The sequence below is a fragment of the Galleria mellonella genome, unplaced genomic scaffold (assembly GCF_026898425.1).
Source record: "Galleria mellonella isolate WM207_F2 unplaced genomic scaffold, CSIRO_AGI_GalMel_v1 utg332, whole genome shotgun sequence".
In the NCBI taxonomy this organism is placed as follows: domain Eukaryota; kingdom Metazoa; phylum Arthropoda; class Insecta; order Lepidoptera; family Pyralidae; genus Galleria; species Galleria mellonella.
The window spans coordinates 31,362-47,467 of record NW_026442080.1 but is presented as its reverse complement, the minus strand read 5'-3'; the positions used below and the strand labels follow the sequence as shown (position 1 = coordinate 47,467).

Here is a 16,106-nt window from a genome sequence, read left to right as displayed (position 1 = left end):
GAAACCATCGTGAACAATTCTTGTTGAATTCGTCACGATGGGCTAATTGGCCTGCTTCATCCTCACCTATCATCCTATCATCGGTGTATACCGATAGCGCGGGTGAGGTTATAATTATATTATCACCCATTACAAAAAAAGTCCCATTGCTACATAACCGCATTTAAAGCGGTTAAGCTGTATCTGAGATTAAAGTGCACAAACGTACAGACAAACAGACAAAAATTCTAAAAATCATTGTTTTGTGTTCTATTGCGTTTGTAAAGCCCCGCTATAGTAGTTTTTCTTATATACCTTCCATGTACAGACAGCGACCAGTTACGATTGTATTATATGTATGAATTGTATTATATATTTATGATGTATGTGCCACTATAGGCAATTAAGCTGAATTCATCCTCGCATTTCATCCTTAACTGGTGCTCCTCTAGCGTAGGCCAATAGCAGGTACAATGATGACCATATGGAGGTGTTAATCCTGAAAAAGAATAGGGTGCAAAGGAGATATATGACACGTGAGTGCAAGGATCCCGTCGTCAAATTTCAAAGTCGTGTTTCAACCGTGAAGCAGTTGTGTTTGCATGGCTATGTTTCAGTTGAAGGGTGGGATATGGCGTGAATTTACTGGGTACAGAGGAATAACACCTGAGTCCTCAGGAATGGCAACGCATGGGGGGTATCATGAGCGAAACAGTATACTCTGTTATGTCCATGGCACTGCTCATGTCTATAGGCGACGGTTGCCACTTTCCATCAGGTGGGCCGTCAGCTTGTTTGCCATTCTAAGTTGTATTAAAAAAATTCTCTAAATTTGAAAGAACAGAATATTTTGTTTTTATGAGCCTTCATATTTATAATATCAATAGAATGTGCCGATTTGCAAAGACTTTTAAATGTTTAAATGGCTGAATGGATTGAAAAGATTTTGGCAAATAGACACTGTTGAAAATAAACCTCCCTTTTGGGAGGGTTTCGCCAGTTGTTGCCGCGTTTGGCGGGCAGGTTAGCGTTGGATTTTAAAAGGGACGTCGCTGCCCATTCCTCGACCATTAAGTTTCCTTAGAAGCCTCTTACGACACCCACGGGAAAGGAAAGAATGTCCCATTCTAGGCCGGGACCACACGGCTATACAAACACAAAATTCCATATGAACTTTTATTCTAATTCTCGTGAACAAAACCGGAGGTATTATATAACTAATTGGCATTAGCCGATGACTGGAATAAAACAAATATCATGTGGACATTATTATTTATTTTCACCAAATTATCAGACCTCTTAATTAACACATATTAGTAACATATTAGGGAAGTTACCGTTGCAAACGTGTTGTAGTAATTAAAACATTTCATTTATCAGACAGTATTCAAAACAGCATTATTTACTAGGCATGGGTAATACTCGTATGTGTACAGCTCCGATATCTATATATTGTATTACTTTGAACGTACATAGCGAAAAAAGTCATCAGCCATTTCAATATCGTTGGATATTTTTGGATAAAACTTTTAACATATACGTTATTAGACCAGTATATAGATATTGTTACTAAAATATATAGATATAGCTACTAAAATATATAGATATAGCTACTAAAATATATAAATATTCTCACTAAAATATATAAATATTGTCACTAAAATATATAAATATTGTCCTAAAATATATAGATATTGTTACTAAAATATATAGATATTGTTACCAAATTATATAGATATATTTACTAAAATATATAAATATTGTCACTAAAATATATAAATATTGTCCTAAAATATAGAGATATTGTTACTAAAATATGTAGATATTGTTACTAAAATATATAGATATAGCTACTAAAATATATAGATATAGCTACTAAAATATATAGATATAGCTACTAAAATATATAGATATAGCTACTAAAATATATAGATATAGCTACCAAATTATATAGATATATTTACTAAAATATATAAATATTGTCACTAAAATATATAAATATTGTCCTAAAATATATAGATTTTGTTACTAAAATATATAGATATTGCTGTACATTACCCACCCCTATCATTTACTATGGCTAGAACACTAAAATGAAATAGTTAATCAAAATGGGCTTTCAACTAGACATTGAGGACTATTAGTTTTTACCTCGTTAAATTTGTACAGAGTACGTACTTTCAGAGCAAACGTGACAGAGTAATGATTGCGCTATTGATAAAATCCTTTCGCCCGATCTCCACGTAGCATCTCTAGACACTATCACGTGAATTTCTCACAACCAGCCAACTGACGTGACTTCATTCTCCACATAGATTTTTCACCAACTTTACTAATAGATTTATTTTTTAATTTATTTAACTCTTTATTGTAGCAAAAATATATAAATAAACAATAACATATAAACAATTAAACTAAAATACAGTAACATGAAGTACAGATTAAAGTATACATACAAAAGACGGTATTATCGCTCGGTCAATCTCTTACAAACAACTTTTGGTTAAAGGAGAACGCTACATGTGATTTGTTTAATACATTTCATTATCATGTATTAAAAAAATTAATCACGTGTAGAACGTACAGTACTATTCGTCTTTTCTACGTAACAAGTCGATCATGCAGTGCATGCGTGACTTTCCTAGTTTCCTTTCCTTCGTTATACGCATGTGTCATTACTGCGTCGCATAATTAAATTCCCGCAGTATACGCTTCCTGGTATTATTGCTGTACAGAATGTTTTACAGTTTTGTCCCTAGAAAGAGTGTAAATACCTGCTCTAATTGAATTAAATTAAATAGAATGGATTAAATAGAATGAATTAAATTAAATATATATATATATATATATATATATATATATCGCTTTATTATTAAGTCTGTCAGGCAATAAAAATTTTATGAATGAATAGATAAAGCGACACAATTACACATACATTATTATATTTTAATTTAATTCTACTGCACAAAAATATTCAAATATTTCGTATGACGTCATAGTCATTACTTTACCAATGATACACAGTTGTGTCTATGGTTAATGAACTCAACGCTCTAATGTAAGCAAAAGTTGTAAAATATAGTTAGTCATAAGACTGTTGTGTAACTGTGGTGGAGTTGGGACTTATTTTGTACGGTACGCTTGCGTAAAACGGCCCTTAGAGTTATACCCGTGACGTACTTGTAAAGAGGTAAACAATATGAACATCTTTACACATTTTTTTTTTTTTATGTTCCTTAATATATATTACAATACAAGAGACCTAAAGAAGGTTTATTTTTAATGGGTGCTAATGGAATGGTAACCCCACCTGCGCTATCAGTATACGCTAGCGGGGTACCAGTGAAGGGTGACAGGTGAGGATGAAGGCAGGTCAGTTGACCCATAGTGACCAACAGAACAAGAATTAACAACAATGGTTTTCAGGGGGAACCGCGTGGAGGTCGGCCTGACTGCTAGCAATGGGGCTGTCAACTCTCACTACTAACAATCCTGTTCCCCCCAGTGAAGGACATTGGGTGAGAATGTAAAAGCAAGCAGAATGAAATATACTCTAAATTAAGGGCAATATGGCTGCTATTTCCCATTACTGACAATTCCACGCTGCGGCTGTTCGGCTCCGGCTGCACGGGTAGTAACTGTGATCTCTATTCCTTATATCCCTATCAAGTCAACTTCTACGTGGTCGCTGGAAAGGCGAGGCGGCTGTAGGCGAGAGCACTATTACAAATTTTTTATAACAATAATTTGATTTTAATTAATTTTCTTCATATATATATATATATATATATATATATATATATATATATATATATATATATATATATATATATATATATATATATAACGTTTCACGTTCAGAGCAATTTGTTGTCATTTAAAAATATCGAAAATAGTATTAGAAATGTTGTAATAGATTGTCACAGCTTATTATGTCTTAAAATCCTCTTCTGTCGTAATAAGGTAAATAAACCATTCAAATACATTTATGAACATATGCAATAATTACCACAACACGTTTAAAACAAGGAAATAGCAGCGATGACATGGAATCATTGGACGTTCATTTTACATGTTTCATTTAATCAGATATGTAAGAACAGCTACCCTACACAGCGTTTTTATTATAAACACACTTATACACTACATGATTAGTTTAAACTATCAGTACTGCTCGTTACCAAATGAAATCTATATGGACTTATCTATGTATTACATTTTACAAAATATAGTAAGGAACGCACTATGGTCACTGAAAGTCTGAATTAATTATTTGCCTTCATTCGCATAGTGCACCTTATAAATTTAATAATAAAGTAAAGAGACAGGAACGAGCGTATCTACACAAATATATAGTTATAAGATATATATTATTTAATCAGCTTGCATTTAAAAAAATAATTAAATTAAGTTAGCCTCCCGCCCTTGTCGTATTCATCTAACTACAACTACAAACACTCTTAGAAAAAAAGAACTGAAAATATCTATAAAAAACGCTAATTTTATTTAAAATATATATGTGTATTATATAAACATTTGACGACATATATAAATATTCTTGTTATATGAAATTATTATCTGTAAACGTTAGACTACGAGCATAGACAATTCAAAGATGGCGTCTGAAAAAAAACCGCGAGAACTTTTCGCGCGCACCATCACTAGTTCTAAATTCAAAGTTCCGATTACAAAGATATGTTGTCATCCATTTCATAGTTTGAAACAAGCGTTAGAAAAAATTATGTGTAACACTGATTTATTATCTATGTATAAATTTAACTGTTAAATTGAAAAAGAAAACAATTTAGGCCTACGCAGACGAGGACAATTCACGGGAACTTTTTTCCTAAAAATAAACTGTTAGAATTACAGTTACGCATTACATGAGAGACAAAAAGTATGGTTTCATTTTTAAAAGAAAAAGTTAAGATGTACCCACAGAAGTCTCGTCTGTGAAGGCTTTTTTAAGAAACGTGGTACAAAATACACTTAGTAAACCACTAATAAACCGTCCTCTAGAGTAAGTAAACACTTTGGATATTTTTTAATTTAAAAAAAAAACCGTTTTTTAACTAAGAGTTGACAACTGATACATTCAATAAGAAATATGTTATAAATACCTATTAAATTTCTCAGTATTTATGATTGAATTTAATAATAAATACATATTTATGTAAAGAAAAAAGTAAAAAGGAAAAACTGAGTAACGTTATATTGTCACACAACGTCTGTGGTCAAATAAACGATAGCCGTTTTACATTTTCGCAGCGTCGCAATACGTTCTGTAGCATATTGTATTTGGATACTGTATCCAAATCGTGTATCCAAACACTGTATCTAGGTGAGTACAATATCCAGACACAGTACCAATACACAAGTATATACATATACAGTATCTAGAGCTCCCCCAATGTATTAAAACATAATTCTGCCATAGACAATATTTTATACAATAGGCAAAAAGGTAAGGTTTGTTCGCCACTTAAGTTAATAAAAAAAAGTCGAAAAGTGTAGCTTACACAGAATAACAGCGCTGTGGCAGTAAATAGACTGGCATACCATAACGTTGAGTGCTGGCCATGTTACCAACTGTTACAAATTGATAATATTGTCTTTTTGTTTCTTTTTTTTAATGAACTTGATTGTCTATAATACTTTCCTTTCTTTTTTTTTTTTTTTTTTTTTTAATACGCTAGATTTAAAAACTATAAAATTAACCTTAAAAGGTAGTGTATTATCATTGTCATAATAACAAAAAAAGTTAGTCATTTCCCTTAGTCAATAAGTCACATACGTGTATGTAATATTATAAATATATAGATAGGTATGCACATTAAGGAAATGTATGAACCGTACAGACCTAACAGTTGCCATTCGGAATTATTTCAAAAAGTCACCAAGAGAGCGTCATCGGTGTTTCCTAATTTTTTTTTTTTTGGTTTTCCCCAACGAACAAGAGTCCCAAAATGATAAAATTTTAACCCTCCCATACTAACACGACATATGTATCATTAATAAAGGGGTCTAATGACCCCATTGCTAACAATATACACCATCAGATCGACCTCTACGCAATTCACCCTGAAGGTCATCGTGATTACTGATGAATTCATCACGACAGGCTAACTGACCTTTTTTTTTATACAACTTAGAATGGCAAACAAGCTAACGGTCCACCTGATAGAAAGTGGTAACCGTCGCCTATAGACATGAGCAGTACCATGGACATAACAGAGTATACTGTTTCGCCTATGGTACCCGCCATGCGTTGCCATTCCTGAGGACTCAGGTGTACCTCTGTACCCTGTAAATTTCAAGAGCATTCATATCTGTAATCCATCAAATTGTGGCAACGTCGCAGCTATATATATTAGGGCACTCGTATATCGAGATACCACTGTAGATACGACCTTTTTGCAAAACGTCATGCTGCAGTCTTTAGAGAATGCCTCTGCAGGAAGATTTTTCCACAACCTGATAATTCATGAGAGAAAGCTCCTTTGAAACGGCACTGTGCGTGACCTTTCTGGTCTTAGGTTGTAAAGCTGGATTCCCTACCGATGACGAGTAAATCAAATAGGTGACAAAATTTAACGGTAAATTTATATCTTTAATGGTAAATCGATTATTAAAGTTTTCATTCTTAGGCAGAGAAATATCTCTCTTTTTTAAATAACCAATTAAAAAAAACTACCGTTTTTGAAAAATGACGTACAAATGTGACGTTGCAACATAGGCGAATTGAGATGCTCCTTATTTTAAAAATTTTAGTGTTTGTAAATTCAAATTTAAACAGATTATTAAGTAAATTGTGGTTAATGCTCTTGATGTATAATAAATAACATAATTTACGTAATAAATGTACTACACAGTCAATAGGTATTCAATTTTGTTATAATCATTTTATTTACAATGAAATACGTAATATTCTGAAATGTTGTTAACCGATTTCGATAAAGGAGGTTCGCCGCCGACTAAGTCCTGTGTGTGTTACGCTGTATCTTTGTACTATTGTGAACAAATTTTATTTTCAATAAAAATCTGGCTGTATACCCATGGTTTTTTTAATGAGTGATAATGGAATGGTAGCCCAGTCTTGCACTAACGGTATACGCTGGCGAGGCACCAGTGAGGGATGAAAGGTGAGGATGAAAAGGTAGGTCAGTTAGCTAATCGTGACGAATTCCAATAGAATAGAATCCATTAGAATAAACCACGATAGTTTCCAGGGGGAAACGCGTGGAGGTCGGTCTGATAGGGTGTATTGATATGTTAGTCCCACACTCGCTTTTTTGCTGTTTACATTGATACAAATTTACAATTGTAAAATCAACTTTTGTTAAAAATAAGCGACAATTGAGTTTCTTGTCCATTCTTCTTAGCTAATATTGTATTACAAATGGGCGATAGTTGATAAAAAAATGACTATTCATTCAAAAATGCTTGTAAACAAGTTTACTTGAATAATAAATGTTCCCGTTCTTAATAGTTTTGCCAAATATCTTTTCTTAGAAATAAAGTCCTTAAATTGTACTTAATACAAGAAAATAAGAGGAGGATGCAAGCTCGTATTACTGTGATGGCCACATGGTTTGGTATAGTTTTATTTTTAGCTAGCCTACTTTACCGGTATACCATTCTGTGGTCTATTACCACCATTATTGTTGTTGTTTGTTTGCCATTCTAAGTTGTATAAAAAAAAATATACAATTAATATACTGAACTTATTATACATATGTATATAATAAGGTAATTCCCCATTAGTTAGTATTAAAATTACCCCCTTATTCATAAAAGCTATAATGTCCTACAAACCTATAATATTAGCCATTGGAGTCTTTTGTCCTTGTTTTTCGAATTGAGAAAATAAAAAGACAAAATACTTCATTAGCTAAAATAGGCTACACATTTAACATTTTTTTTTTGATACAACTTAGAATGGCAAACAAGCTGACGGCCCACCTGAGGAAAGTGGTAACTGTCGCCTATAGATATGAGCAGTACCATGGACATAACAGAGTATATTGTTTCGCCCATGATACCCCCCCATGCGTTGCCATTCCTGAGGACTCAGGTGTTATTCCTCTGTACCCAGTAAATTCACGTCATATCCCACCCTTCAAATCGAAACACAGCCATGCAAACACAATTGCTTCACGGTTGAAACACAAATGGGACAGAGGTACCCAAGCAATCGACTTTTGTAAAGTCTCCCCCTGGTGAACCTATGTTAAAATTGTATGATAATTATTTATTTAATCTACAAGTATATCCTTTTAGGTAAAAAAAGAATTGTCCAAATCGGTTCACAACCGACGGAGTTACGACGTAACAAACATAAAAACAAAACGAATTGTGAACCTCTCTTTAGAAGTCGGTTGGCAAACAGAAACAGTACCGGCCGCTAGCACGTGGGTACAGAGTGATCGCATGAACAGATACTACGTCACACTGACAGCTACACTGTGACGTCATTTATAACGTGAAACCACTGAATACCCAGTTATCTACACAAATAACAAACATGACCATTGTAATAATTATACTACATACAAACATACATACATACACACATACATATATACATACATACATACACACATACATACATATCTGTCATAAGTATTATACTGTATATATTTATTGAAAACTAGCAGTATCCCGCGGCTGCACTCGCATGAATTAGTATATAAAGTCTCCTACTACATATGCTTTTTATAGCATTTTATATGTGATTCTTTAAATTATTATAACTTTTTTATTTACGAACCGATTGAAATAAAACAAACACTAAATGTTAAGTGGAGAAAACCGCAACAAATTAATGAAACCGCATTCAAATTGGCCAATACGTTTCTGAGATTAGCGTGCACAAACGTACAAACAAACACAAAAATTCTAAAAATCATTGTTCTGTGTTCTATTGCGTTCATAAAGCCCACCTATAGTTGTTTTTCTTATATATCTTCCATGTACAGACAGCGACCGGTTACAATTTTATTATATGTAATGATATTACATTGATGATTACGACGCGATATCCAACTGCCAATAGGAAACGGTCAACACTCGTTTCCATGGCAACAAGCACCCGTCATTGACACTAAGGACATCTGTACTTAATATAGTAATATATGTATTTCGTATATATATATATATATATATATATATATTTGTATATAATAAACCATTTAACCAGCATGGTATAATAGGCCTAGCCATATTGAATTTGACGCTAATAATTTTATCATAAAAATTTAAACTTTTTAAAAGCTTATAAATTATCAGATTACTGTTTTTTTTTTTAATTTTTATTATAGGTTAGGCCTTATTTTTTATATGTTTAGATATGTATGTATAGTTTTAAAAAGTGCATAACGAAAATGTTGAAAAACAGTGCTGCAGGCGTTCATAGGCTACAGTGACCGTTTACCATTCGACGGGCTGTATGTTTGTTTATTTGTGGTATATAAAAAAAATGTAAATTTATTTTTTACAGTTTTTCAAAAAAATTAAATTTTTTGAAATAATATCTATACCCGAATATCTATACCCGTCAATGATAAAGATGACCTACCCCAAAATATTTTTTTAAATTTTTTTGACAATTTTTTTTTTATTTTTATTGTTATATATTTTTATATGTATTTTTCAATGCCAAATTTATAATTTTAAAAATACATACAACTTTAAATTTTCATCGTTTTACAATCAACCCCTGTATTTTAATCGCGATTTTAATATTTCGCAATAAGTGGTAAAACAACGTTTACGGGGTCAGCTAGTTATGTAATAAATTGTCAAGTGTCTAACCATTTCTTTTTTTTCTGTTATAAAAATTTTGTACAATTACTCACTGATATGTATTAATAAGATATTGTGTATAATTAATTATGGAATTAATTAAACAAAATATGACTATTATTATTATTAATTAGGTAACACCTTTTCACCTAATGGGGGTTCCAATGTGGTATTATGTATAATACCATAAATAAATTATACATATATTAGTATATCCATATATATCGAAGGCAATGTATATGTATTATATATATATATATATATATATATATATATATATATATATATATACGTATAATTATTTCAGTACGTACTATAATTATTTTACATATTTTTCACTACATTTGCCCTTCATACGCTTTCTGTTTTTACCCAATGATTAGCTGGTAGATAATGCCATGTGACATTTGGCTCGCCACTACAAAGTTTTATTGTGCAATAAATAAAAATATTAATTATTGTTTATGTAATTGAACAGTTGCCAACTCTATTGCTAATTATTAAAATATCACATTTACACGACGCGATTACGATTTACTCACTCGTAGAATCAGTGGCTCGGTTCTTGTAACGTTAACCGCTGTGCAGTCGTAGCTTATCGGTTGTAGCAATCATTCGTATCACCATCATTTAATGATGCCGATTCTAAATTCGTTCAATCGTGATACAATCGAATCATTTTTTATTTATTAACCTTTAGCGGTGACAATTGGTGAATGATTACCCCAGCCGAAAAGAAATGCAAATTTAAAGATTTACCCATTTATTCATAAAATCTGTAACAAATTCACAAACCTGTTTCGATTATTAGAGTGTTTTGTGTCTGTCAAATTAAGATTGTTAAAGCAAAAGGACAAAATAACTAAAATAGATTTATAACAAGTTTGACGTTGAAAAATGAGAGGGTTAAGCTACGTTAAGGATTAAGCTAAGAATCATACTTCTTCTGATATATACAGATAGTCAAAGTGATTTAGTCTCGTAAGAAAAGAATAAAGATATGTTATAGAATATATATCAAATTTTTTAGAGGTCTAATATTGTATATTCCAGTACCCAAATTGATTTTTCAACTGTGGTGAAATGGTACCCCAGTGCGTTTACTATGTTGGTATGAAAGTCGACCGTTAAGGGTTAACACGCTTATTCATAAAAACGTCAAACGTGTCGGAAAACCTATTTTAGCTATTTAAAATATTTTGTCTTATTCTTTTGTATTAATTTCTCGATGTGAAAGAAAGTGACAAAGCACTGTAACTGTTAAAAAAAAAAGGGTTTGTTGGAAGTAAGTTTTTATAAAAGGATTAATTTACAAATATTTCAAACTATTTATTGATATTCGATATTATTATAGATTTTTAAATATATCTTTATATATTTAAAGTCAGCACAGTACAGAGAAACATATTTGGAGACATTATTTCGTTTTACGGTTAACAAGTCATTTGACAGGTGACGTGTATAAAAACCGGAATTTTTACGGTTTACCTTTACGAGAATCGAACCACTGGATAGAACGTGTTACGGTTTAATTTGTTGATATGTAAGCCATTAAAGAGTTCAGTGGAGCAGTTATTCTGAAACACTTTACAAAATCAAGTTTATAGTATAAATGTTAAGTTTCTATGACGGTTATATTGATATGATCGACATTACATTAGTTGATCTAATAACTAGTTAGTGCTTCTGTATTGTCTCGCAAAGTGAATACAATCGGAAACCTTTTTTTACATTTCATAATTCTATCTATAAGTGTGAGGGAGAGGACAACATTACAATTAGGCATGGGTAATATGGATAACGATCCGATATCTATATATTGGGTTTCTTTGGACATTAATGGCGGAAACAAGGTCATCACCCATTTCGATATCGCCCATATCGGACGGATATTTATTTTCAAATATATATCTGTTATTCAATATAATTTTTTTGAATAACAGACTTTTAACATATTCGTTATTGGACCAATATACAGATATTGTAACTAGTACAGATATTGCTGCATATTATCCACACCTAATTATAAGACGCTGAATATGTATTAGTGGGAGAGAGATGAAGACATCACAAGATCTTAATATCTCCCTTATTAAGAAATGAATCGTCACGAAAAATGTAACAAGCACACATTGAGAAATCTTTCTTTTTTTTTGCATATAAACATTTCAAAATAATGTATCTGTGTGCGTGACAGTCTCAACGTTTATGTGTATTATAAGAAATATATATTTAATGAAATAGTCGTCACTGGAGCACTAATAGATATGTCATAACGTGCTTACAACATCTATATTGCGTTGATCGTACATTCATTTACAAATATTAAAATATTTTTTTTAACGTATCAAGATAAATCATATGATATATTTAATGTCTAAAGAAAATGTATGAGAGACGTTATAATTTGTATTTCATATTACATGGTAAATTTTGATTTTGAAAATGAAAATCTGTGTTTATGGATTTTCTAACATAACAGTGTACTTACGTGGATGATAATTGTATGTAATTCCCACAGACATAGATAGAGACAGATGACGTAAATTATTTTTGTATTAGAAGTTTTATATTTACACAATTGAAATTGGTTATATATAATATTACGCACTTATACGGAGGTATACATTTGACAGCAAACCCCATTTATAACAAAAATTTATAAGAGCTGTAAACATTTTTAATAAATCTCATGTAGGAATCGCGAAATTAATTCATCCGGTGTCCAAGTAGATTCTTTTGAGCAAAGTCATTTTAGCAAAAAAAAATTGTACATAGTCAAATGAATGCTAACTACACCGTTCACACAAGTAAGTAAGTTCACACATGTCGAGCATTCTCGAAACTAATATTTTACGATGTGTCGTAACAGAAACCTCAGGGAATTCACCATATAATAACAATTCAATACAGCGAGATAAAACAAGAAGAAAAACTTTGGTATACTCATAACACAGCTATCTTTACGTCCCTGAGCTAACAGTAAATTCAAAGTCCTAAAATGCCACCGATAAAATAGTTGCCTTTACTCCATCTGTTTCAATTCATATCTGTGGTAATCTCTCATACATTTTCCTTAGTAATAATTATGAAGATTAATGATAAATTTATTAATAAATTCAGCGTATCTTAGGCGCAGATCGGTCGTTGCAGTGTTTGTTGCGACGCAACGTCGCGCCGCGTTTGATTTGTTCCATCAGGGACGTGTGGCACACGCGTGGATCCGGCTGCAATCATTTTAACTGTATTAATTATAAAATACCTTACCTACTGTTTCATCATCATCATCTTCCTACCCTTGGGATTGATGTAATACGTTCTTCTCTTTCATTCTTCTCCATTCAGAGTCATCTCCGCATTCACTCCATTCTGGCCATATCATCTTTCATACACATCTCACCTATTAATTCATCTTACTAATGTTATTAGCAGACCATAGATAAAGGAAGGAGCCTTCCTTTTCTGTGGGCGTTGTAAGAGGTGACTAACGGAGTTTATTGTGGAGGAATTGGCAGCAGCCTCTCTCTTAAAACATCACCAAAGGCCTAACTGTGCCAAACCGTCTGTCGAGCGTGGCAACTGCTGGCAAAACGTCCTCTAATGGGAGAGTTTATATTCAGCAGTGGATAGTTAACGCCTAATGATGATGATAATACATTAAGTAGGTAAGGGTGAGTGTGATGTAGTAACAGAGGGAGACTGTACAAAAGTCTATTGCTTGGGTACCTCTGTCCTATCTGTGTTTTAACCGTGAAGCAGTTGTGTTTGCATGGCTATGTTTCGGTTTGAAGGGTGGGATATGGCAGTGACTTTACTGGGTACAGAGGGATAACACCTGAGTTCTCAGGAATGGCAACGCATGGGGGGTATCAAGGGCGAAACAGTATACTCTGTTATGTCCATGGTACTGCTCATGTCTATTAGCAACGGTTACCACTTTCCATCAGGTGGGCCGTCAGCTTGTTTGCCATTCTAAGTTGTACAAAAAAAATTGAAAACATTGCCTTCTTTTTTGAAGAAAATTTATTAAAAAAAATATATTAAATCGTGAGATATAGAGGCGTAAGTTGCAAGTGCGGGTGCGGGTGCGGGTGCGGGTGCGGGTGTTGGTGCGGGTGCGGGTGCGGGTGTTGGTGCGGGTGCGGGTGCGGGTGCGGGTGTTGGTGCGGGTGCGGGTGCGGGTGGTGGTGCGGGTGCGGGTGCGGGTGCGGGTGTTGGTGCGGGTGCGGGTGCGGGTGCGGGTGCGGGTGCGGGTGCGGGTGCGGGTGCGGGTGCGGGTGCGGGTGTTGGTGCGGGTGAGGGTGCGGGTGCGGGTGCGGGTGCGGGTGCGAGTGCGGGTGCGGATGCGGGTGTTGGTGTGTGTGCGGGTGTTGGTGTGTGTGCGGGTGCGGGTGCGGGTGTTGGTGCGGGTGCGGATGCGGGTGTTGGTGTGTGTGCGGGTGTTGGTGTGTGTGCGGGTGCGGGTGCGGGTGTTGGTGCGTGTACCTGCGCGCGCGCGTTGATGCGGTCGCGCACGGCGCCGGCGCGCGAGGCGGGCGCGGCGTGGCGGCGCTGCAGCGTGGCCGACAGCTTGTCCAGGAACGCGGCCTGCGCCGCCGCCGGCGCCGCGCCTGCGGGGGCCACTCACGTCACATACGGGACAACCTCGCTAATGCCAACTACGCACTCTGGCGGGAACAGGTATTGTTAGTAATAGGGTCTAACTGCCCCATTACTACTAATACACCCTATCAGTTCGACCTCCACGCGATTCCCCCTGGAAACCATCGTGAACAATTCTTGTTGAATTCGTCACGATGAGCTACCTGACCTGCTTCGTCCTCACCTATCATCCTTCACTGGTGCCCCGCCGCTGTTTACCGATACCGCGGGTGGGGTTACCATTCTATTATCACCCATAAAAAAACCGCCTACTCTAACCTAAGGGCGTCTGCAACACTAGAGGTGTCACGTGCGCGTTACCAACCCTGAACAAATCTTAATACACTCTTTGAAGAACCCCAAACTGTAGTCTTTAAGGAAAACCTCATTACACAGCTTGAGCGTCCGTGAGGGAACACTCCTTTAAAACCAAACTGCACGTGACCATTCTGAATCAAGCGTTTGAGGATGAATTTATTCCTAATCTCTGTCGACTTTAATGAGTTAGTCCCGCTATTAATGAAATATGAACCCAATATATAGATATCGGAACGATATCTATATATTGGGTTCATATTTAATCGAAGAAACATACGACTCACACACGCGCACGCGTTCACATTCGTATATACCTGTAGGGTCGCTCTTGAAATAAATTCAAGTAGATCGATATTGGAATTGAGAACTCACACTCTTGAATTGCGTCACTTATCACTAACGACATAATGGTTCCATACTGTTCTGATAGATGCATATTAGTGTAACTTGCCAATGCAAACTATTGTAAACCGATCCCAATTACAGCTAATTCCTAACTGTTGTTACATGAGTGCAGTATTGTCATTAGCAATAGATTTGGATTGAGATCGATGTTGGATTCAAAAGTTATCCTATTGTTTGTTTATTTGTTTGTTTATTGATTATTATTATAATTTAATTGCTTTCTATTTATATACAATTTTTTTGTGTTTTGTTTTGGTTTCTTTTGTTCTTGTTTTGTGCGCTACTATATGGGACGCATGCTTCTTCGATTCAATTATTTTTTTCTTTTCTTTCATATCTGTATTAACCAGTCCTCACCTATCATCTGTCACTGGTAACCCATTGTAACCTAATAATGCAGGCGAAATTACCCATTTTCCATTTCGAATAGTTTAAAGGACCTGCGATGTTACCACATAAAAGACACATTGATTTAAACGAGAAACTTATGGAGCTACCGAAACAAAATAAGCATCATCGAGCAAAGGCCAATTAATAACTTTAAGTTACAACAGAACATAATATAAAACAGTACTTCAATTTACAACTTACAAAAGTACATACATTCTAAAATTTAAAATTAAATTACAAAACTAAAAGACTTTAGTGCAAGTTTCACACCAACTTTTGTGAGAAACTGATGCCGGTACTAGGATACTCTGTCTTACAGAAGAGAACGCTATCTAATCTAGTCCATTCTCTACGAGACTTACCTTTCGTTTTCGGTGGTGAATCGGCTGCGGTGATGGTCGATATGGCGCGGCGGGTCGTTCTCGGTGACAATTGAGGTGCTAGTTTAGCGCTTAAACTTGCTATTAAGCCACCTTCTGCAAGACAAATTTATAATTACTTAATAATGGTTACTGTACGTATTAAGAAATTAAGTTTTGTACAAAAGATATCTGTTTGTCCGAACAGAT

At 34.5% G+C, this 16,106-nt stretch overlaps 1 protein-coding gene across 1 annotated transcript in view; it reads right to left on the bottom strand.

Annotated features, from left to right (window-relative positions):
* Nucleotides 1-1,234: 1,234 nt before the first annotated feature.
* The window catches only part of LOC113514078 (uncharacterized), a gene marked incomplete at its 5' end in the record, with an annotated part of 44,898 nt that continues 30,026 nt past the window's right edge, over nucleotides 1,235-16,106 (bottom strand). Inside the window, 3 exons of the mRNA XM_052896756.1 lie at nucleotides 1,235-13,010; nucleotides 14,269-14,393; nucleotides 15,900-16,013. Coding sequence (XP_052752716.1) covers nucleotides 12,903-13,010; nucleotides 14,269-14,393; nucleotides 15,900-16,013 — 347 coding nt within the window. The remainder of the gene's footprint in view (nucleotides 13,011-14,268; nucleotides 14,394-15,899; nucleotides 16,014-16,106) is intronic.